The sequence below is a fragment of the Pleuronectes platessa genome, chromosome 22, assembly GCF_947347685.1.
Source record: "Pleuronectes platessa chromosome 22, fPlePla1.1, whole genome shotgun sequence".
In the NCBI taxonomy this organism is placed as follows: Eukaryota; Metazoa; Chordata; class Actinopteri; order Pleuronectiformes; family Pleuronectidae; genus Pleuronectes; species Pleuronectes platessa.
Window position 1 is genome coordinate 7,311,786 of NC_070647.1, and position 24,186 is coordinate 7,335,971.

At 42.9% G+C, this 24,186-nt stretch overlaps 2 protein-coding genes across 2 annotated transcripts in view; one reads left to right on the top strand and one right to left on the bottom strand.

Moving 5' to 3' along the window:
• Positions 1-24,186, bottom strand: part of LOC128429170 (synapsin-3) — an 86,898-nt gene that overhangs the window by 36,328 nt on the left and 26,384 nt on the right. Inside the window, exons 6-7 of the mRNA XM_053415453.1 lie at positions 18,215-18,371; positions 16,775-16,864 (exon numbers count right to left, since the gene is read on the bottom strand). Of these exons, the coding sequence (XP_053271428.1) occupies positions 16,775-16,864; positions 18,215-18,371 (247 nt within the window). The remainder of the gene's footprint in view (positions 1-16,774; positions 16,865-18,214; positions 18,372-24,186) is intronic.
• On the top strand, positions 576-16,680 carry LOC128428533 (metalloproteinase inhibitor 3). The gene is made up of 5 exons (XM_053414740.1): positions 576-859; positions 8,883-8,965; positions 10,447-10,558; positions 12,104-12,225; positions 13,959-16,680. The coding sequence occupies exons 1-5, from the start codon at positions 730-732 to the stop codon at positions 14,154-14,156; spliced, it is 645 nt and encodes a 214-aa protein (XP_053270715.1). The 5' UTR covers positions 576-729; the 3' UTR covers positions 14,157-16,680.

Sequence of the window (24,186 nt, forward strand, 5' to 3'; positions counted from 1 at the left end):
ATGTGGGCGTCAGGGGGGTGGGCAGCATGACTAAGTGAGACTTCTGGGTGGGAAATGAAAACTGAAATGCTTTTAACAAATCCATAATCTGGTTTGAAGTCATAAGGAAAATGGGTTTCTGGGGTTCAAAATGTGTGAGAGCCGACATGATTTATCAATTAACCAATTATCAGATCAAAATCAATGTCATCTGCAATGTTTTTGATAATCAATTAATTGTCTAAGCCACTTTGACAAAAATGAAAAAGTCATTATGCTCCACTGTCTCTTTTCCAGGCATTCTGGGCAATTTCATAGTTTCCCGAGACCATTTCCAGTCTTTCTGTCATTGCCACTTTTTTCAGGGGCAGGAAAAAAAACGTTACGGTTTATATTTCTGCACCTTGTAGACATATACAGTTTTTTGTTGTTGTTGAATCCAGGAAACGAAGCTGGAGCAGGATAAACTTCCAGTAAGGAGTCTGTGATTATTCCGAGGGCATCGCCGGCCGCTGATTGGCCGCCACCGCACGAGCCGCAGAGGAGCGCGGAGGGGGGCGTGCACGTCGGCGCGGCGCGCTTATATGTACGGCCGCGCGTGTGTCCGGCAGCAAGGGGAACGGGATCGAGCGAGAAGAGACGCAGCAGCGAACAGAGACGAGACGCGGGACACTTTACACAGAGACCACTCCACACACACACACGGTGTATCCCAGCTGCACGCACAGAGGAGCGGGGAAGTTCGCAGAGATGCAGTCGGTGGTCCAGCACCTCATCAGCCTGCTGTTCGTCTTCAGCAGCCTGCACCTCCACCAGCTGACGGAGGGCTGCTCGTGCGCACCATCGCACCCGCAGGACGCGTTCTGCAACTCCGAGATAGGTGAGAGAGTGTGTGCGCGTGTGTGTGTGATGATCGGATGGTGTCGACCCGCTGCTCAAGAGCCCGGTGTCGGTTCAGCCCACATGTGCAGAGAGAGAGAGTGAAAGTGCTGCCAGTCAGAGGCGAGTGTCCGATCAGCTGACTGCTAGTGAAGCTTGTTTTCATCCAAATCTCTGCGTTTGATCCTCACTTAAAAAACACCTCAGATCAATGGGTGATCTATGAATCTTATTCAAATGTTACCAGAGCTAAAGCTACTGCGGCTTGTGTGCTTCTCAGAATACTATTATGATATTATTAATGGCTCTCTCCACCACACAATTACTCAAGGGCAAGTTATTGGACGTATTTTGTGACAAAAAAGCCGCTGATGTTTATGAAGGTCATGGTTGTTGCAGCAGCTCAACATTCCTTTGCTTTTTATTCTTAAATTGATGGAGAGATTTGGGAATCCCCAGTCTATTCGTTCCTCCCCTTGATTCTCCTCATTTCAACGCACCAAGTTTCAGTGGCGTCTGAGAGCTGAAGCTGTGAGGCTTGTGAGGTCTCACAGAGAAGGGAAGCATGTCACTTGCTGTCACTTGTTGTCTCTTCCAGGGTCCCTCTGATCATGAAGTTATTTTCGGTCCTCAAACTGAGCTCAGTGTGGGAGATTTAGAGCTTTTGCTCGTGATACCTTTTAGTTTTGGTAAAAGACGTTCAACAAAAAATGTCTTCAAGCTGTTGGAAGGAGCAAGCACAGTCAGCACCGATTAGAAGATCTCCAGTCAGTTTAGCCGCTTTAAACGCTGCTTATTTATCTTTCACAGTCTGGTATTTACAGCCGCCCAGTTGTAGCTCAGATATGCACGACCTCTGCTTCGCCAACAGCGGGTGAAGGAGGTTTACATAGCTTGTTTTACTGCTTGGTTGTTCTCTTTGACTCCCCCAGAATAATATGAACTTGAGGATGTGGCTTAGGGCTGGAGAGCCGTACCCACCTGACCTGTGTTTTTAGATAACACTGGGAAAGACTTGAGGATTATCTGATCTGCTCTGGAAGCAGAGAGGCTGTTCATGGGTTGAGGGTTTCATCAGGTTTGGGGCTGAAGGGAGGTTTGTGTGGGTTGACGGCAGAGGAACACACACACACACACACACACACACATGCTCTTTTTCAAAGGCAACAGCTAATAGGGTTTTTTGTGCGTAGCTGATATTTTGCCTGAGTATTATTTAACCAAAAAATATGAAACCATCATACGGCGCTCTAAAATCCTGACACGTCATCAAACATAATCCCTCAGTCTAAAGTGAGCACGTACACTAACCAACACAAATACACACACACTACGGCCATGTGCGTAAGCACATGTGTTCACCCTGCCTTCTAGTGTCGATCAACAAGGGAAGTCCTAGTTCTGCAGTAACACCCCTGCACACTCACATTCACACTCTTAATGCTGCATTTACTACTGGTCACCAACAGAGGCCGGTAATGATAAATGCTTTAAACAACACATAAGGACGATTTATTTTCAAATTCCATATATTGATGAGGACATTTTGACCACCTTAAATTCCAAGAAAAACAGCTAGTATGTCTCTCCAGAAAGAAAAAAAATGTTTGCACCTCTAAATGACGAATTAACAAGTTTCATTTTATTACTTTAATGTTGAATTAGTAAGCTTTTACAAGGACTTTGTTGGTTTTAGAAAAAAACAGCAAGTTTTTAAGTTTCACCATTAAGTTTCCAGTCTTAATGCTATGCTAAGCTAAACTAATAGGCTGCTGACTGTATCATTGACACATGAGAATGGTATATATCTTATCTAACTCTTGGCAACACAGTGAATAATTGTTTGCCTTTAAATGTTGAACTGTTTCATAAAATATAACCTTATGTTTGAAAACCTTTGCCCCATCGTGCGATCAGTAATTTGATTTACACTTGACAATTATCCCTCTGCAACAACAAGAAATACTTATGCCTACAAAATGATATTTTAATTAGCAGTGTCCTATTTCTAGACTCAGTGCATCACAGTCACTCTACAAGGCTTTCCTTGTTCAAAGGCTTTGTCAAATGTGCCCCACAAGGAAACTTAATTTGCCCAAATTTGGAAGATGCAACTAGGACATCTTAGATAAAGGGAAAGTCATTCCCTTTATCTTTCATGTACAATAACTCACAATGATGGTGGCAATGAATCCTCTGCAGAGCTCCAGGCGAGGAGCTTATACCTTTATATGAGGAAGTCCCTAAAATAGGACCCAGATATTGTATCTCTAAGGACCCAAAAGGGCCACTCTGTGTAACCCCTTAGTAAACCCTAATCACCAGGCATGTGAGTGCATCTTCAGCCAAGTGACCCGGTTGGACTGAGGGAGAATGCTGCACACTTGTGCAATGCCTTTCATAGTCCTTCAGATCTTCAGATGGCTCATGGTGTTGGCACCCGCTAAGACTTCCCAGTGTAGAATCTGGGACTGACTTCAATGGGTGCAGTGATCAGTTGTGAGCCTCATAAATCCCATTTCCAAGGTCCCAGCTTAGCGTGAAGTGCGCTTTGAATGCTTGTGGTCCCACTTGTACTTTAGAAACCCTTCTACAACAGCAGCTGGATGCAAGGCACAAAGGTCACAACTCGTAACATTCTTTAACCTGCCACAATTTCATTCATATTTGATGTTATTCAAAGTGAGGATTGTTACAAGTCCCGTATATTTTTAAGCTGACATTGAAAAAGTCCAGAATTTTAAGATCTACATACACATCTTCAATTTAATGTCCTTTTCTTTTACCTTAAACTTAAACCTCACTTCTGCTTGTGTCACCAAGCCAAGATAAGACACGTGTACAGACATGGAATGCAAAAAGTTGAAAAGCTAATGCTGTGAGGGAGAAGCCCTGTAATTCTCACTGTCAACGTCAAAGCAGACAGGCTCTGAATCATCCCAATTTTAAACCTGTAGTTGAGTTCAAAGTGTTTCGCTCTTGTTTTCTTTGCCCATAATCACTTGCAGGCAAGCTGCTGGAAGAATTATAATTGGGTAAAAAGGCAGGAAACTGGGGTACTTGAATCTGTCCTTCTTTATTACATAAAATAAAAATTGGAATATTTGTGAAAATGAAAGTGCTCTAAGAACAGACAGCTGTAATTTATTGGTAGGTTTCTAACGTTTGACTTTTGCTTAATTTTGTTGGTGGCACGTTAAGGAGACCAGGAATGAATTAGGCTCACCCAATTGATCGTTGCCCGTTTAATGTTGTGGCCAATCGATTGTTGACAACCATTTGAGTATTGCCTGATAAAATGTCCTTTTTGTTGTTTATATTCTGAGAACTACAAGTGGGTTATCCTCATGGTAAAGTCTATTCCAATCAGGTTGGACCAAATCTCTTTCGGTTTGTCACATACCTGAGCACCAGTGGGCGACCCGGCTGCTTTCTTTGACAGAGACCTAGTCGACTGCTATTTGGCATCTGTGTAAAAGCGGTCCATTCACAAGGAGAAGTGAGCGGCGCTTGTTTTTCCAAAGCCGTTCGAAGGCAAGATTAGAGGCCCGGCAGTAAACTTTGACCCTGAGATTTAATATCGCTGCCTAACAACGCTTGTTCCCAAGCGCTCGGGTGATAGGAGCAAACCTATACATGCTTGCACTGTGAACCAGGTCAGTTGATGAGGATTAGCGTGATACGCGTTTATGCTTGGTTTGGGATTGAGTATCAGGCTGTAAAATCAGATTCTGTCGTGCTGTGTGTATTTTGTTATGCATAGAGGAGCTTTGTAAAACAGTGCAGCATAGCGTGTTTAGAGCGATGTACGAGCTGGAGCTTTGTGACAGCGGCCTCCTGGTTCCAATACATCCTCCCTCTATTACTATCAATGAGTTATGCACAGTAGTTAAATCACTACTCTCTCTGCCAACCGCTGTCCCCCATTCATCTGCAGATCAACAGGTGACAGATGAAGACATGAGTGAAGCCAGGACTCCTGTTATGCGATGCATTATGCAGGCGTGGATCAGATATCCCTAGTTTTCCCAAAAGTGAGTTAAAATACAACGAGATGTCAAAGGTTCGGGATTCCGTACAAGTTTAGAAATTCTTCCCCTGAGCCAGGAGTATCGGATCTCCAGTCCATCCCTCCCTTCTCTGATGACCACACAACCGCCCTGGGTCCACTGTTTTAAACTGGAGGCCAGCACAGGGGAACGGACCAGCACCCATGCATGAAAATCCAGTTTCTAATGAGCCGTAAAACATGGATTTACTTGCCATTGGTTATGCTTTTAATGGTGTTATTATGTAATTTATGACCTTGAGCCATTTCACAGTGAAAGCAACATGATAAATACAACACCAGAAACTCACGTGAATCAATGGTTGCCTGTTATTGTCAGAAACTGCAGTCACATTTTTACAAGAGCAGTAATGGAGAGCATTTTAATCCAACTATGGACATTTTTTGACATGACTGGCATTCAAGCAGACGCAGCTGAGAGGGAGAGTGAGAAAAACCGAGAGATAAAGAGCTGTTGTGACTCTTGTTGTGACTCTGCCCTGGAGAATTCATGGATACTCACTAATTTGCAGACAAGGTTTGTTGTGAAGCAATTTATCTTAAATACTTTGGTCAGAGCTGACTAAAGGCACCAATTTAACATTTGACAAGTAGTATTTTTGAGGTACGCTAGCATGACCCTTGGATTTTAATGACTAGTTGGTTAAAGGTTCCCATGCCTCTTTTCTACAGGAATGGGAAAAAGGGCCTTGTAAGTTTTTTCATTCACCGAATCAGAGATGGTGACTGAACTCAAGGTTTTTGCTGTTTCGGCTTCACTCAGTCTGGTGTGAAACTGAAGGTTATGATGACGTGGATATTTGTGTAACTGTGGCTACATCCATTCACGTTTTGATTTGATAACGCATCAACTCTGCTATGGATAAGCCTGGCCCTGTTGGTTACCACGCTACTTTGAAACAACCTCTTGCTGATTGGGTCTTTGCTGGTACAACGTAATCTTTGCTGCCTCGTCAAGCTCCTATCACATTACCCCCTTCCAGAAGAAAACACCAAGCATCAGCCTCGGTTACCAGTGTAGAATGCAACAGGGATAATAATTTACAAGCGTTGCTGATCCTGTTGTCTTTGCTATGAACTGTTTAACTCTGCATTTCACTTTTTGCCTGGATAAGAACCTTTATGTTTACACTGGCACACCAATGCCCAGTGTCCGCGAGTGGTCACATGTTATTTGTTTTCAGGCCTGTTTGTATGGTTGGGGGTTCAAACGGATACGGAGCCAAGATGCTTGTGTGTAGGGAGATCGGTTTAGTTTTCAAACTGACACGTGGTGGTATGGATGTAGCTTGACATTGCAGGGTCAGTTATCTAATCTTTTGACTTTACCATTACTTGTTGTACTTTTAAACGCAATATATTCCTTGGTTGTTCACTTTAAATCTGACCGAATTCAAATGCCATTGTCAATCTAAAAGAGGTTGTGACACATCAGAGACGGTGCTGAAAAACTCACTTCATGCTTCATAAGCTGCCTTTGCATTTCACCCACCAGTGAGTGGACTCTACAGACTTAATGCTCCAGCGTTTTCCATCTGACACACAGCTCTACAGCAGGGATTCAGTTTCAGTGTTTATTTTTGAGCGTGGTAGCACGTCGTCCTGAGAATTCCTCTTCCTCCCACTCGCCTCCTCAAACTTGGACCACTTTCTGCATACTAAAACCACCGTAACCCACCCTGCCTCTCGCTTGCTTTCTCTCCCTCTCTCTCTTTCTCACACACACACACAAATGAGTCACCTTATTCTTGTCATGTCTGCAGTTTGCCACATTGTACGTAGGCTGAAATAACGAAATTACATGCTCACCTTAAGATGAAGCATTCCAGCTTGTGTAATCCCCTGCTTAAAGGCAAGAGATACTGAGAGAAATGAATAATTATTTTTGTAGACCCTGGTTACCGCTCTTATCACAAAAATCCTCCCACTCGTGATAATGTATGTCTGATCCTTGAATCCTTGTGCGTCATTGCGCTGGCCTGTAATTCCTACTCATATTCAACAAAGTAAGAGGGAGAGATACTGACGGATATTACAACTCAACGTGTTTAACCTCTCGGTTAACAAGGTGGCCAGGTTAAAAGGTGCCTTAAACCTTCAACTAGGCAGAGAGTAAAAACACTGCAAGTTGAACAGCTTTCTTTTGCTAACTTAACTTATACAGTGACTTGGCAAAAGATGGTTAAAAGCTATGGTACTGGTTGATATATAACCTGAAGAAACAAGACTTTATACACAATATGTCCGTAGTTTCCAGTTCAACCAGGGTGATCAGATCCTAGTCTCAAACATGATGACATAAACACTTTGTGATGGAGACTTTTTGACGTGAGCAGGCAGCCATGCGGTTGTATGTAAATATAACTACTGAGCGGAGGTCATGGGGTCACTATGGGGGAATGACACAAATCCTCTGTCTCTGGAGCAGCTGAGGCCCTTCACACATTCCTTTGGGTGATGGCACCACCACTGGCCAATTAGTGGCTGGCGTCCAACAAGAGGGTCCTATCTGGATGTACTTCAGATGAATCAGCTGACCCGTTGGCCCTTCAAATGCAAACATTTGTTTCTCCTGAGGGCTGGTTTAGAGTTCAGGGCAGAGTAGGAAACTAGGTGTTGGGGATATGCACATATCTTTGTAATTGTGCCCCGGTCCCTCCGTAACTGCAGCGGTAAATGTCTGTCAAATACCCTTTGGGTACATTTATCAGAGGTCGCTCAGGTCAAACATGAACAGAATTAATGAAAAAGGACCACATAAAGAAAACTGTATTTCTCCTGGAAAGCTCCTGAATGGCCACACATTTTGAATCTCCTTATTCTGGCGGAAAATATGAATTTGTGTGTTATATTTAGAATTGCAGGGTATTCGTGTCCAAAATAAATTTGTGGTCACCTCTTTTGGGTGGTCATGCTTTAACTGCTTCCTGTTTGAGTTTTCATTCCCATTTCCATTTGCCTGGAAGCAGGACAGCTAGACAAATATAGACCAAACAGAAGATGCCACATGCCTCTTTTCTTCTTTCTCCACTTGAAAAGAATGAAAGGCTTCTCGTTTTTTCTTTCTTTCTGGGAATGTTAGCCCCCAAAGAATGTGGGAAGGAAATTCCACGAGGAGAAGATAACAAACACAGCCAGTGTTAGTTGTGTCTGTGGCTGGTTGGCGGTGGGCAGCAGGTGAACTTCACAGAAGATTGACCGCCTATGCAGGGCCCGCACGTCTGGTTAGACTCTATTCACTGGCTCAAATTATCACTCGTTTCTACACTCCCCCCTCCGGGCCTTCCACAATAAGCCCCCTTACTCCCAACATGAGTGAAAGCAAACAAATCAAAGTCACCACGGAGCGTTTTCACCTCGCCAGCAGTTACATGAGGGTCCTGCACGCAGATAAGATCTTCAGATCCCTAATCCCAATATAGAGGGAAGCCTGTTAAAACAGAGGACACACACTGCACCCTGTTCCCTCTAACGACTATGTTCAGTTTAAATTTTTTTTTTAATCAGCAAAAAACGACTGAAGTCACGTTTTACCTTTCTGATCTGAATAATAACCTGACAAATCAAAACCTAGCTGGATGTGGCATCCTGTTCTGCTACGAGTACCATCTTTGAATGGATAGGAGCAGTCGTCCCAAAAATCTTGATCTTCCACGGTGCATGGAGGAGGCCTCTTACGCCTTCCCTTGAATTTCTGTATCAAACTGAAAAGGGCCTTTAGTGTTTATTTTCCCCATTGGTCCTCATTGGCAAATTGAAGCAATGCAGAAAATCGGATAAACGGATTAACTGTGGTGCCACCCTGGTGCTGAAATGGTATTTATCAGGGGGTTTGCTAAGGCCTCCTACTGGCAGAGGCAGTGTATTATATGATGGCCCGCAGAGGAAAGCCCAGAGCTATATGTCAAAGGTATCCGGGAGTTTGCTCTGATCAGTCTTTCTCCTCTCTTCACAGTGATTCGTGCAAAAGTTGTGGGCAAGAAGCTCCTGAGAGACGGACCTTTTGGAACGATGCGCTACACAGTCAAGCAAATGAAGGTGAGAGAGTCGACCGTCGTTCAAGACACCATTTCTCGGCTTTAAAGCGAAAAAAGACACAAAGACATGAGTGGTATCAATCTTCTCATCCAACTTTAACTAATCTAACTTGAGCGATAAGGCAGTGAGTTTCTTAATTTTGGGGATGGATTGCACATGGTTAGGTTGGGATGTAGGGGCGTACCTTGGAGTAGATGTTCAAGTGATTAATACATTTCTTTAACATTATGTGCTAAAAGTGCCCACCGCCATTTTGGGTTGCCATTTTTTTAGGTTCAGTGCTCCACATCCCAGTGAAACTTGAGGTGTGGTTTGTTTTTTATGTATCGCACTGATTCAAGTTATCATCACCTTTTAGGGATCCATAATTTAAACAGTACCAACCTTAGATGTTAGCTTCACTTTTGGTTTGGTTTTCGTTATTGCCCCTTATGTGATAGGCTTCATTTTAACAGTGAGTGGACCTTTTCAGGTAGAGTTGAAGACGGAAAAATCTGTGATTCTGAATTTTTATTTTTATTTCATTTAAGAGGTTGGTCTCACTTTAAAGCTCTTACATTTAATGTTGCAGAATCTCTTTAGCTACCATGACGTCTGTCCGTCCCCTCAGCTTCTGTATGACAGCTGAAAATCAGTTCAGGATGCTAATCCCGTTCTTCACTTCCTCTGTATTCTTACATAACGCTGCATATTCTGACAGATGCCGACATCGGCCCATTGCTCAGACAGGAGCCAGGCCGGAGGATTAGCAGGCTTACAGGCATTAGAGCTCAACCAAACTCTGCACTTCGAGTGTAAACATTGCAACAGAGTCGTGCACTGCATCTGTACAATCAATAATAAAGGCATTGAGTGGCCTCTTGGTAGTGAAGCACACCGATCACCACTATAAGGATTATCCTCAGGAATTAGATGTGACCTTTGTACCTCTTGGGTTATTTGTTTGTGTTCCAGCCTGTTGGTTTATACTGCATACAGTGGTTTTCTATGTGGGCTGATAAAGATAACTCCTTCAGAATTTCAACAAATCCTTTGAGACAAATGCCTTCAGCTTTACCAAGCCTCCACAGTTTGGGGCCTTACTAACTTAGTCTGTTTTTCTGGGAGCGACAAATCTAAACAGGGATTTCCTGTTGTTCCCAGACAAATAAATCACACTGAAATAAACGTTCTCAGGCCAAACACTTACTTCTATCTCTACCTGAGTTGACAAAATGGACCCGAAGCACACAGTTTAGCGATGACCTTGCTCAAACAGCATCAAAGTCGCAGCACATTACACATAATCATGTTATCTATGATTTAGTTATGAGCAGAGTCTAATACTCTTTTCCCCACGAGGCTTTCCTCGGGGAATGTCATCTGATAAAGTCGGGGCACTGTTTTCATTCCACGTTATTTATGTGTGATCTTGAGTAAAGGCTGCAGTGGCAGGGTGAGGGGCACAACATAACTCCATGTTTGGTTCTCATGTCTTACAGATGTACAAAGGATTTGACAAAGTCCAGCATGTGCAGCACATTTACACGAGCGCCTCTGAGAGTTCGTGTGGCGTCAAGTTTGACATCAACAAGTACCAGTACCTGATAACAGGTAAGACGATGGTTTTTCTATAATGGATCAAGAAGCGAAACTACTTGTTTACATTTCTCAACCTCTCTGTGGGAAGATATTCTCAAAATTCATTTCCTGCCTTTCCGGGACCTATCAACTATGTCCCTTTTTAAAATGAATTGAGTTTTGCTAAGGTGTCATCAGTAGAGAACTGCAGTGAGATAACAGGTGGTTGTAGTATATACGTAGGCAACGATTATTCTCTACACATATACAAGCACCTGTTATGACATGACCCAAGTTCTGATATATGAAAAAGAAAGTTCCATACACTGAGGAAGACCCTAGAATATATCTAACAGTTCAGGAACCAAGCCAGGTTAATAAAACAGATACGTTTTTCCCAGGTGAAGGACAACTGAAGACGTCCTTTCTCACCAAGGACGTCTTCAGTTGTCCTGTGACACAAACTTTCCCACTGTTTATAACCTATGCCACCGTGCAAGGAGGCAAATGCGCTCATTTCCTTCAGCCTCTCAAGCCAGGAGCAGCAGAGAGTTTTCTCTCTCACACAACTTGTAATTAACAGCTATAGCAGGAAGTGGCTGGCATTTTCCAGCAGAAGCGTTTTATGAGTTGCTATTTCCAACGGAGGTGCAGTTTACTTTGGACCCTGCGGTGCTTGGTGTACGTAACCGTTGCTAAGACCCGACCTAGAACTACTGCAGCCATACACCCTGCAATACGAGTGCAACGAACTGCCGTTGCCGGGCAGCGACGGCGGTGTTTACGCAGCCTGGGTGCAAGTGACATCATAGTCGTCTTTCGCTGCTCTCAGGGCATCTATAATAAGTCCTGCATATGATCAGGACTGCATTACAAGCAATTTAAACACACCAGGGTGGGAGAAATGAGCTCCTTCAGTCTGCTTTGATCAAGCTCCGAGTGCTGCAGCCCTGATTAGTATTTTAGGAGCATGTCACACACTCAACACCATGTAATAAGCCCGCAAGTGACGCCAGTAATATCACTAAGGGGATGCGGGCCAAGCGGAAGGGTCGAAGAAGCACATATTTGCGAGCTGTCAAATTCCTGCGTGGTGACAACACCACGACAAATCATGATGTTCCTGAGTGCTCGCGGGCTGTTGTGCTGCACCTGTCTCAGGAATCGGTAAGCCGCGATAGGTCCCGCACTAAAAATAGATGTCAGCTGACCTTTCGATATTCAGAAATAGGGGTGTTGGTATAATATGGGCTTACTCTGTGAGGTTGTCTTACCATACATAAACAAATTGGATTGCGTGAGCAATGTGTTTATATTATCCTATGTTACATACAAAGGATTATGAAATTAGACAAGTGTCTAAGAGTGGAAGTATGATCTCATTGTTTAGTGTGGATCGCAGATCGCTATGAAATTTTGCGAAGACATTCATGGTCCCCAGAGGCTGAATCCTCCTCATGCCGTTGGATCTCATGACTCTTTACACGATGCCAGCATGAGATTCAGAATCCCGTCATTTTAATAAAGGCACATTAACTCAACATGTGAACTTATCCCTTTCCTTCTTTGCTTCCTCAGGTCGAGTGTACAACGGCAAGGTCTACACTGGCCTGTGCAACTTCAACGAGCAGTGGGACCGCCTCTCATTGGCTCAGAAGAAGGGGATCAACCATCGCTACCAGCTGGGCTGCAGCTGCAGGGTGAGTGCAAACCAGAAACCTACGTCCAGCGAGGACAGGGAAGATGAGGCGGAAAGAGGAGGCTGTGCAACTAAAAACAAAGAATAAACTGCTGATATAAAGTCCACTTTAGCGCTTACCATTGATAAGAGGCAGGAAAACGCTTTAATATTTACTGTGACTCTATGAGAAGGATTAAACCAAGTCATGCTCTACAATGCTACAGATAAACTACTACATCAAATGGAGACTTGGAGCAACACTAAAAATGACCTTCATGGTTACATATCATTGGTGCAATATAACCAGTCCATAGAGACTAATTTCCACCATTATCCATCATGGAGGTCAAGCATAGAAAGAAATGGAGAGAAAACTGGTTTTAGGAATAGCCTTGGCAGTTGATGACAGCTCTGAAATCTCTTCATTCCCAGTTTTATATGACTCAAGCACGTAGCCTGCCGCTGTGCAGCTGCTGACCCGCCTGCTAAACGTCCTACTGTACAGCAGTGTCCTGGACATCTGCTAACACCATCGGCCCCTATCAGAATAAGTGGATTAGCAGAGAGACCGTTTTGTTCCCCGATTGGGTCACTGCCTGCATACTGTGTTCAGTGTGTACATGGCAGCAGACCAGAGGCATCCAGAGAGGGCCGTCAATCAACTGAGATGTCAGCGTGAGAGTCCGTGAGCACAGACAGGCATAAACGTCATTGCACTCATTAAACGCACGCGTCCTCCGCATTGCACCTCAGGTTTAATGCACTGGAAAGCAGGAAGCGTGTCATACCGTTTAGAAAATTAAAAGCACTCAAACTAGGAAGTTATGTTGAACAGTTCTGAAGCGTGGAGGGCAGACTATGACAAAAACATCCAGAATGGGAAGAGTGCCCTCTAATTGAAATTGCTGTTGCATTCACACCCAGATAAGTGCAGCTCTTTGCCGCCGATGAGTCTTTGACTCCGTTCATCACCTCTCGGAGTTGTCATGTGGATCTTCCTGTCGGTTCCTGCTGCACATTCATCCATGAAGCTGCTTTTTGTGCGAGCACCTGGGGGAGCAATGCACCAGTACAGGCTCAATCGCATCTAGCTTAATCCTTCAGAAACTACAAAGACATCAGTGCTTCAGGAAGCCGGCTGACGATCATTTAACATTTCACAGCAGAGCCTTTGCTTACTTGATTTGCCCGTAATTATTTCAATAGCTGCCTTTTTACACCCGATCTGTCAATCGGTTGAAGTAATTGACTGAAAACAAAAGCTGTAAAGCAAAACATTTAGGATCTATTAAATGCATGTTCACCATTTACTATTTCAGCCAAATCATAGGCATACTGAACACTCTCTTTCCTTAATGATCAAAACTTTCCTTTTGTACAGTGGTGAAATTTTTCATATGAAAGTTGTTCATTAAGGGAGCCTCATGTCATTCTGCAAAAAATAATGGATTGTCCCTCATTTTGAGAAATATGAATATTTATTTTTGGTAGGGGAGTTTTTACCCAGTGTTTCCCATTAATTATGTAGACTGTGGCAGCGCCCTGAATTCATCATGATCTCCCAAAAATTACGAATCTTAGGTTCAGCTGCAGTTGAGGCATACAACGCAGATCTTTCTATCATGCGAGAACTTCTATTTCACTTTTGTACTAATCTTTGTTAAGTTGTAAATAAATTTAAGTTATTGTTGTTGCTCGTACACAGTTTTTGTTTCCTCAAGGTTAAATTTTTACCTTTGTCTCTGTCTGTAGATCAAGCCCTGCCGCTACCTGCCTTGCTTTGTGACCTCAAAGAACGAGTGCCTATGGACAGACATGCTGTCCCACTTCGGCAATTCCGGCTATCAGTCCAGGCACTACGCCTGCATCCAGCAGAAGGAGGGCTACTGCAGCTGGTACCGGGGCATGACCTCCCGTGACAAAACCACCATCAATGCCACCGACCCCTGAGCCTAATCGCACCCTGCCTGAAACCCACTGTCGCCTCCCTGACTCCGTCCCTTTCCCGAGTATTTCAGGACTCTTATAGCTCACTGGCCTGGGTGACTGCCCCCCTCAAAGGGGCAAAAAAAGAGAGAAAAGAACAAATCCATTACAGTGCCTGATTCGTAGCACTTCTGATAGAAAACAATACCTCTTTTGTTTTACAAATCGCCCTTTCGAACTCTTTAATGGTTTTCCCACATGATACGATCTGTCTCTTTAGGGTTCAGTTGTGTTAAAAGGCAAAAAGACAGTTGAATAACCTCAATTGGGATATACAGAGTGAAAAATGTACCACCAGCAATGATGATTATGTATATTGAGGTGAAAAGCTGTTGCATTGTTGCTACTAAACTGAACCTGCGATACAAAACAAATCAGAGACCAGAGCCAAGAGTCTCACTGAGAAAACAAATTTAGGGCCAATTTGAAAAGTATGATCCCTGAAAATTATACCTCTTATTTTGGCTTCAAAACAATTTTTGAAAATGGTATTGTTTCACAGTGAAGTATATTAATTATGTTCGGTTTTTTACTGTAACGTGTCTTTACAGATGATAGTGTCTGTTTCCCTGAGTGTTTGTGGCGTAACACATTTTGCAGCTACGTCACAAACAGCAGTCTTTCTGATGAACACTGATGAATATCAGCAAAATGCTACAAAATGTCTGTCTGTTACAGTGGCTACACAGGGAAGAGCTCATTTCTCGCAGAGATGGTGATATTTTATTTTTTGCTGTATATAACATAAGCTAAAGAAATGAACTATCAGCTCAGCTGAAACCTCTGTAATACATTTATTTATGTTTAATGGAATACACGTTAACCATGTGGTGTATCTGCAAAAAATATGTATGAATAGTGACAGGCCAAAACTACATTGTGACAACAATCACGGCCTGGGCAATCGTCCAGAATGAAGGACCAGCATCTGCAAGTTATATATCATGGTACTTTTATTGTTTTTATTTGCTCGATTTAAGTTCCCCTGACGGGTGGTCCTCTTCACCTATCCAATGAAAGTACAGTATAAGCAGAGGTTTCAGAAGATGATTTATTTTGTAAGTGTATATTCAATCTTTTTGTATTTAACTATTTGAAATGGACATCATTCATATTATATATATATATTATATATATAGATGACAGTAACAATATTGTCTCTAAATTCGTTCTTCACCTGTGCCCATCTGGGGAGTTTCCCCAATTTTTTCCTGTGCAGTACCTTCAGTCCATTCCATTACCAGACACAGATCTGCCTCAAAGGGAATAACAACCTGTTCATCATGATGGATACCCCACTCATGTTGGCTGGTTAGCTGAGCTTACAGTAGTATAAAGAGAGGAAACCAGTGGCCTGTTTCTGTTCAACAGTGATAATATCTGTCCAGTGGCATCTTTAAAGCTTGCTTATTATCACAATATAGTCTACTTCATTTAATTCATACAAATTCCAATGTGTAAATGTTGAGATATGATACAGAGTTATGTGCTAGCACTGTGACGTGACGCTATGCAGTTTTTCTTGCAGTTTTGTAATGTATTAATCAGTGAGCTTTAAAGATGCTTATGTATTGTTTATTTTACAACTTGAAAAGAGCCAAAGTAGCTGATTGGTATCTCGTCTATGCCAATCTGAGCTAGCTAGCTGCAGTCTTTCAGCTCCACATCTAACAGCCAAATATGAGGGTGGTATCAATCTTCTCATCTGAGCGAATAAGTGGATTTCTCATAATGTCAACTACCAATCCTAGGTCCATGTATTCATATCCATTCCAACGTGACAAGAATGTTCCATCCATTGTTTTGAGTGTACAAAAGACCATCACAGGAAACTAACACAGTTAGAGGAGGAAGATCGACTTGTATCTGATCCTAAATAAAACCCAATACTGGCCTGTTATATAAATGAATGTAAAATATCTTAAGTTACATCATCTACCTTTTTTGATTTGGCAACTTAAGTATTGAGCTCTGACAAAATATCTCAAAGAATCTCAACATTTAATTCTTTAGCTCATTTTTTTTTCTTATTGAGTAAAACAGTCATCAGCGTCTCTTTGATAAAGAATCAAATAAACCGGTTTTCTTTGATTTTCATCAGCTTGTACAACATGTGACAGTTGTTTTGTCTTAGAGACGTCTCGAGAAAACAGGAAAGTTGACCTTTGAGGGGAAAACGATTTACATCATTACACAATGCAGTTACTTAATATGGTGTTTAGGCTGTTTCTCCCACTGTGGTGTATCTGTGTCGCTATTTCTGTGGTTCAAGTTTGTGTAAATATACTGTCTGCTTAACACAGAAACACTCGGTCAAGTCTGATCCTTAAAAAATACAACCCTCAAATCATGGAAGCTGTGTACAGTTTGTTTGTAAACACTGATTCCTGAAGAGTGGGTGGGGGGCGTTTCCTTGTATGGGTTGTAGAAATGTTTGACTTAATTTCTGTGTTTTATATTTTTATAATAAAGATTTAATGAAAATTGGCCTCGGGAAGTCTGTGGTGGATTTTTTTCCTGCATGTGATTTTGTTTGTTCTCTGTGGCGTTTAAATGAAGAATAATATCTGTGAGGCACTCACCATCTGCGTGTGGTTGGGATAGAAGGTTTGTTCATTCAGGGGGAATTTCTCCGGACCCAGGGAGTGGTAGAGCCTAATCATCTGAGAAAACTGAAAACAGAAATAAACAAAGGCAGTCAGATGTCACGTCGGCAGCCGGGGACAGCCGAGGTTAAACGGAAGCTTTTAGGGGTTACACCTGTGTTCACTGCACTTTACAACCACAGGAAGTCAACATATGGGAACAGGATGGCATGAGGCATTGACTGAAAAGACAGTAGACACTTTAACATGGACACTTATATTCCAATATATTAACCTGATAAACACAATACTCTGAATAAGACACTGCCAAGTAAACAGCATTTTCTGATTTACTTACTTGACCTGAATAGTCACTCAAAATAAGCAAAAATGGAATTAAGACATGGGGAGTGTTCTGACTTTAGCAGCATAATGAAGATATGTAGACCTATGTATTTTTTTCTGTATTAATTCAAAAGCTTTGTCTTTAAGTTTGAGAGGAACACTTTTACTTAAATCCCTGCACTCACACTCAAAGTCCAAGTGCAAAATACAAAGTGTTTTGTAAAGATCACACTCTTGAGTATCAGACTCTGCTCAGAGACACGTAAACATGAATATGAACAGAATATTCTATTAGCAAATCATGTAAACATCATAATCGACATAACGTCTTATTCAGAGTAAGGTCAATAGTGTCCATGTAAACATAGTGATTGTTTTTCTGACCCACTCACATGGGTTATAAAGTCTGTCCCAGTACCAGTAGACCAACTCTGACTGAGGACTGAAGGATTATCTATTTCCACATTATCAGGAGGAATTGATTTTATAATTAACTGAACGTTGAAGTGGTGTAATCTCCCTTAATGCAGGAGTTACTTCCTGTTAATGGCGTCACCTAAAAAGGTTTTGAACTGGTTGCATCCACAAGCGGGTTAATATAACAGGTGTGAGCTTAGCTTGACAGTGTAGCGGCATTGTGTTATGTTAAAGTGTCACATCACCACATTGGGTTCGGAAGTGTGTCTGCCGGTTTTATAATGGTCTGTATTGTTCAACGTGCAATTGCAGCTCGACAACGATATATATGAGCTACAATATGAATATAAAGTGAAATGTGTGCGTTTAGTCTCTTGAAGAATAGACTCTAAACTTAAACTGTAGGAGATGAGACCTTTTTCGAGCCCATGCAGAGCCCATCACTTTTCACAGCAGTCTTCCACCTCGTTTTCTCTCACTACAGGCTGAGTAATAATGTGTAGTGGTGGCGGTGGTGGTGGTGGAGGATGCCTGCTCCACTGGCTCCACAGACAGGTGTTAGAGCTCCCTTTAATAGCCCAAATAAATCTGTCAGAGGCAGTCGCAGAGGGAGGGATTGGTATCACCTTTGTGTGGGTTAAAGTAGAGCAGTGAGAGCTGTTCAAAAGCGCTTACCACCCAAGGTTTGCTGCAGAAGTTGTAGATGGAGAAGAGGGAGTTGATGCTCGCGACGCCGCCGAAGTGCAGGCCGATCACAAGGTTCCTGAAGTCCTCGCCGGGGACCATGCTGTAGGCGTGCTGGCGAATCAGGACGAAGTCTGGCTTGAAGGATCTGCGGCAAGACAGACATGGAAACCAAAACCATCAGATAGGGGGATTGTTTGGGTTACCAACCTGCAAGGTTTGCAAAGAATGTAAACTGACTGCTCAGGTCTTGGGTGGGAAAATTCGGTTTTGTTTAAGCGGATGGGGTCTAAGGTCAGGCGATGGGAGAAGGAATTCAAGTTACACACAATGATCTGAACAGGATTTAGAAAGTTATTAAGCCTTCTTTTTGTTATAATCAAAGTTTTAAAAGAGCCATCTTTCCTTTTAGCACCTCTAACACGACTGTGCTCAGGTCAGACCCTTCATCCCCACTAACTCCACCTGAGCCGGCTGCTCTGTCAGCACATTAACACAGTGTACCCGCACCTTGTTTTTAGTCAAGGACTCCATTATTCACTGACTGTGTCGGGCTGAGGGGGTGAAGAAATGCTCCTTGGTGCACCTAATCTTTTTTGACCATCTATCCAATTAACACAGCCTAATCCTTCCTTTACAAACTGTTCTGGGAGCAGGGCCAAGTCACCCATCAGGCAGCTGGAGGCCACCTTTAAACAAGGCACTGACAGGAAATTCCCTTTGACTGTAGTATTTTTACCAGTTCGTGCTTTCACCTCTTTTTCAAGTAAACGTGAAAATGTGCTTGTTTCACATCTCAGCCACACTTAGATTTTTAGTGGTTTGACCAATCCATTCATAATTTTTCTTATTCAGTTAGGAGTTCATTTTTGTCCGTTTGCTGGTTGATAAGAGCAGCGAGACTGAACGACAGAGTTCTGGGCTGTAAAACCAAAACAAGGGACTGAAAGACACTATAACCTGCAAAGATGAATGATTTATGGGAGTTTGTTATTGTGAGAAACACATTACACAATTTCATTATCATTTGATCCAAAAACGTAAAATGACTTCTTGTGTTTTTCACATGGTAACAATCCAACACCTGAGCAGCAGCTGAGAGGGCAGTAAAAATGTGTGTGTTTATGTGCAGGTAATCACACACACACATTCAGGAAGTGAAGGGCTGTGGGCTGTGGGTTAAAATTACAGCCAGGCCCTCAAACAGACTCTAGTTCCTCAAGTGTTGCTTATGTTGAGCGGCTCGGCCAGGACCGGCGGGACGGCTGAGGAGTGATCTGGTCCCGGCGACAGAGCGACTACAGCTGTTCCTCCCTGCTGCTGCTGCACTCAGCCACAGTGGCAGCCGACCAAAGAATCTGCTATTTTTACTGGACGGAGCCGCTCGCTGAGGCTCCAGGACCCAAACCAGACTGAAACGGTTCCTGTGGATCTCGAGTTCCTGATAAATACACCGGCTGAGTCATGTCACATGCTTTTAGTATAAAACAACCAATGGTAAAAAGAGAACAACATTCTGCCGGACAGAGTGCAGTTTAACGATGGTAGGATTTATAAGCCCAATAGTCCTGAGTCTGAGAGGAGCAAACCATCCCTGCTGACTGGAATCAGGCAAATCCAAAACCTGAAAAGTCTTTTAAAATATATTTATTTTATTTACTCAAACAAACAGATGACCTTACAAATGACCAAATCATAATTTTGGTGACATTTGGTTCTATCATCGATCAGTTACCAGTCACTGGATGTCAAAACGAATCTACTGAACTCAGTGACCTTAATCTTGATCACAGTGCCGAGAGGAGAGGTTGGGCCTCCTCTCTTAACTCCTTCAACATGATTGCGATGTAGCTGTAACGTTTCCAAACTACCTGAATGGTACAAAAAGTAACCCGAACTTGAAAAAACCCCAGAAGTGGTTAAGTCACTCAAGCAGGGGTTAAAAACACATGTGTCGTATACAGAAAGCCAAATAACCTTGTTTTCATGCTGGTACATTCATGCTTTGGAGTGCAATATCACCACCTTAGCATTGAAGTGCAGTCTAGTTACTCATTGACTCGGATAGTTTTGGGTCCATGTTAAGCATGGTCACCTCACTAGCAGGTAATTGGAAGCACTTCCACTCTTCTTTTACTTGGCAGAGCAGTTAGCACAACGTGGATGAACTGGAAGCAAGAGTCTGGGAGCAGGTCCATCTCTATGACCCCTCATTAATGCAGGAGCATAGAGAATACTGGGCGGCTCCGAGAGGGAGATTACAGAGACTTTTTTTAAAGACGAGACATTCTGAAGGAAACTATGAGTAAAACCTCTGCAACTGTTTTGACAAGGAAGAAGAAGTGCGCACGAAGGGTGCGACTGGAATAAACGAGCCAGAGCCAAAGTTGTTGTGTTTGCGTTTTTTCAGCTTTGCACTGTTAATGGCGATGTGGTTGTTTTTGTCTCAGTGACAACACCTCTCGTTTAGGAGAAGACTCCACCAAGTCATGTCGATGTCACAGTTGCTGCAATAGGAATGCTCACCATCTCAAAGACCATAAGATTTATAGTGATGCTGACTTGGGTTTGTCTAGGATTATTCCAACCTTAAAATAATACATAACCACCGTAGATTTAAAAGGGTCAAATTATGACTTAAAGAAAATTACAACTTCTGAAACTTCTTTTACATATAGGCTGAAAATTACTATATTGACAATACTTATTGGATTTTCTGCATCAGTTCTATCTTTACATAAAACACCACAAGATGTGTTCACTACAACATGCGTAGCCGTTGAACAGCAGAGGAAAACAGTTTTCCCATTACAATGCTCAAGGCATGCATGAATAAAACCAGATAGCCGACACCTTTGTCCGACCTCATCACAGAATGGCCAGATCGAGAAGATATTCACCTTAACAGGATGGCTTTCATCGGGCTTTGGTTAATGGAGGCTGTGCCCTATAGCATTACAGACGTTTGTCACCCATTAACTTTGTTTTTCTCTCTCCTCACTCGGACTCTTTCTGCAATAGCAGGGTGCCTTGTGGGTTGTGGATGACACTAGAGAGGGACATTTATGCTTTATGATCCAAGACGCTCGGGCCCAACGGACATCAGTTCACGGGCGATATGCTAATGCGCCCTTTGAATGGGTTATCAGTGGAGCAATAAAGGCTGATAACAGGCACTGATAGGGGATAACAGGGTTATAGATTAGGACAAGAGGGGAGAATGGATCCGTGTGGAGTAATGAGCCTTCTTGAATAGTAAATTGTAAAAGATAAGGAGCAAAAGAAAATCCATCTTCGCATTCCATTGTTATCGCAAAGTCAGATGAACCTGTGAATAGAAGAACGCTATTCAAACCAAACTTCTTTAGAACGGATTCTATCAAGTGTATCGTCTCTTGACTGGTGATCTTTTCACCTGGAGAAACTTCATTTTGAATTATTCTACTCTATTCTCATTACCGCTGCTACGATCAATGTTTTTGGATCAACAAAGGACCACATGAATGCTTGAATGGGGACGTGGTTGCTCGTAATGAGGAATCTAAAGTTGCTTTCAAACATGCACGTAAGTCCGTACACTTTCCCGGAAGTTCTCCAGTGGGGGTCGATGTGAAAACGCAAATGTCCAAGTCAGTTGCTCCAGATATTTTCCACTGCGCTTCCATTTTCCTGCCAGCCCCCTTTTAAAATGTCTGTGTGATCCTATGTGAGAATACAGCAGGGAAATTAACAGCCTGCGAGCGGCCGTGTCGATGTTTCTGACAAGCAATCGATGCAAAGCTGCAGGAATACAAATGTCTCAGGATGAAAAAAAGATGCCATAGACATAGAAACTGGCACTTAAAAATCTGTAAAAAAGCAAGATTCAAGAGCTTTCGGCAATGACGGTAAACGCCAGTGTCCATGTGCTGTAAACAAAATCACCTGAACGCTTTCCCTGCTGATGGAAAAGTGTCTGACTCGGACCATCTCCTGCTGTGTCCTTCATGTGTGAAAGGCAAACTTGTGTCTGAAAACAGCTTTACACAGACTCATCAGGTCTTCTCAACAAGACCAAAACAGAGCTGAAAGAAGAGTGAATGTGCATCTGCTGGCAAGATACACAGCTCATTATAGTGTCTCTCTGCTGTTTCACTAGGAAGATCATCATATCAATGCTATATGTGTGTCAAAGATGAAGCCTCTTTCCCCAAAGATGTTAATGAAGGATCAATTCAGTGAAATAGAATGCTGTAAGGAGGTATATTCCCAAAAGCTCCAATAAACATTGTTGTTTAAATGGCAGAAAGAAGAACACAGAATTTGTGTCTGTATGAACACACTGCATGCCTGATAGTTGTATAAGACCATTACACACAATACTATGCAACAAACAGGATGTTTTTAGCAGAATTCATAAAGCAGGAAACATTTCAAACCAAAGACAATATGCTGCTATTCGGTCTCCAGATCCTTTTATCGTACAGAATCTATGACCTTCTAATAAGCTCCACAGGGATGTTTGAATTGCGGGGGAGCATTTGTCCTCATAACGGCCCCGTGCCTGACGAGCCTTATCTTCTCCCATCAGGCTGTGTCTCATTGATAAGCAGAATCGGGGTAGAAAACTGCAGGAATGCCACAAATGTCAAACCGTACATGCTGTGGATCTGCGCAGCCCTCGCACACAATGGCACATTGTCCCAAACTGGTTGTCCGTCATTGGAGGGAAATGTACCTCTGGGAGAGATCTTTGCTTTTCTGTTAGGAGGACAGAAACAATTCCTCCTAGAAACAATTCAAATATGCTAATTTGCTTTTACCCACTTCATGAGCTCATTATTTAAAAGGGTTGATACCTTTATATTAGTGATATAATATTTAATATTTGCTTTGGCTCCCTGTGAAACCTTTCAGTATGCTTTTGTTTAGGATCAAAATGGATTGATTCCAAAAATGTGAATTGAGATTTTGGTAGAACAGAGTTTAACGGTTTTGGTGTTGTATACCTAGTATCTATAGACACATAAAACTACCATGTCCAAAGAAACTCTGGAGAACTCCCTGTTCTCTGTGTGTGCAGTGACTCCCTGTAGCCTAACATCATGTTGTGGTCCCCTGGCCTGGATCTCGGACGCCTTGTGGTTGCGGCTGTGGCTCCAAGCCTGGTGGCACCTGGCAGCGGCTCAGATCCTGGGCGGTGGCCCGGTCAGGGTTTGCCGGAGCTCGGGAACGCCTCCAGCTGAGATCGCGCATTTCAGGTCTCATCTCCACTCAACAATGATCATGCGCCAACAACTATACCGACAAAGAGTTGTTAATTTCTATAAACTTCTTAAATCCAAGTAGGAGAGGATGTTACTTGAGCACATTTATCAGCAACACAAATCAGCGAATGTTTAGTTGCGTAACAGCGATTTTGTCAAAGATTTGAAGTAGAATCCCATGGGAGGCCAATGTAATGAGCAATAGAGCACCAAATGACCTCTGGCAGAAGGGGAAATGTGCGGAAATGAGTGTTGTGAGGAGTTTGAGTGAATTAGCGGGGCCATTTGTATTCATGGTTATATCACAAAAGCCAGGAAAGTGGAGTGGGCCTCATTGCCGCTGTAAACTTTCATTACGGTCTGAGTGATCCTGAAGGAAGCCACCCTCAGGCCCGGTAAAGCCATGTCTGAACTCAGCATGTCTGTGAGTGGGATTTATTTGCTAGGTAACAAGATGAACCGGGTATTAGGTGTTGAGGCTGTTCAGGCAGACAGTCCTTCCCTGATTAAAATTGGCTTTGTAGAGGTAAAAGGAAAGGGAGGGGGGGGGGGGACATTTGTCTTTGAGTTTGTGTATCTGAATTGTCTCTGTGTGGTCTCGGCGGGAAATCATTACCTGAGGTAACCAGAGTAGAATAGTCTTGTTGTGTGTGCTGCAGGTATTGGAGAGAAAAAAAGAGTGTAGCCCCATCTGGCTCACTCAATAGCTTTCAGGTC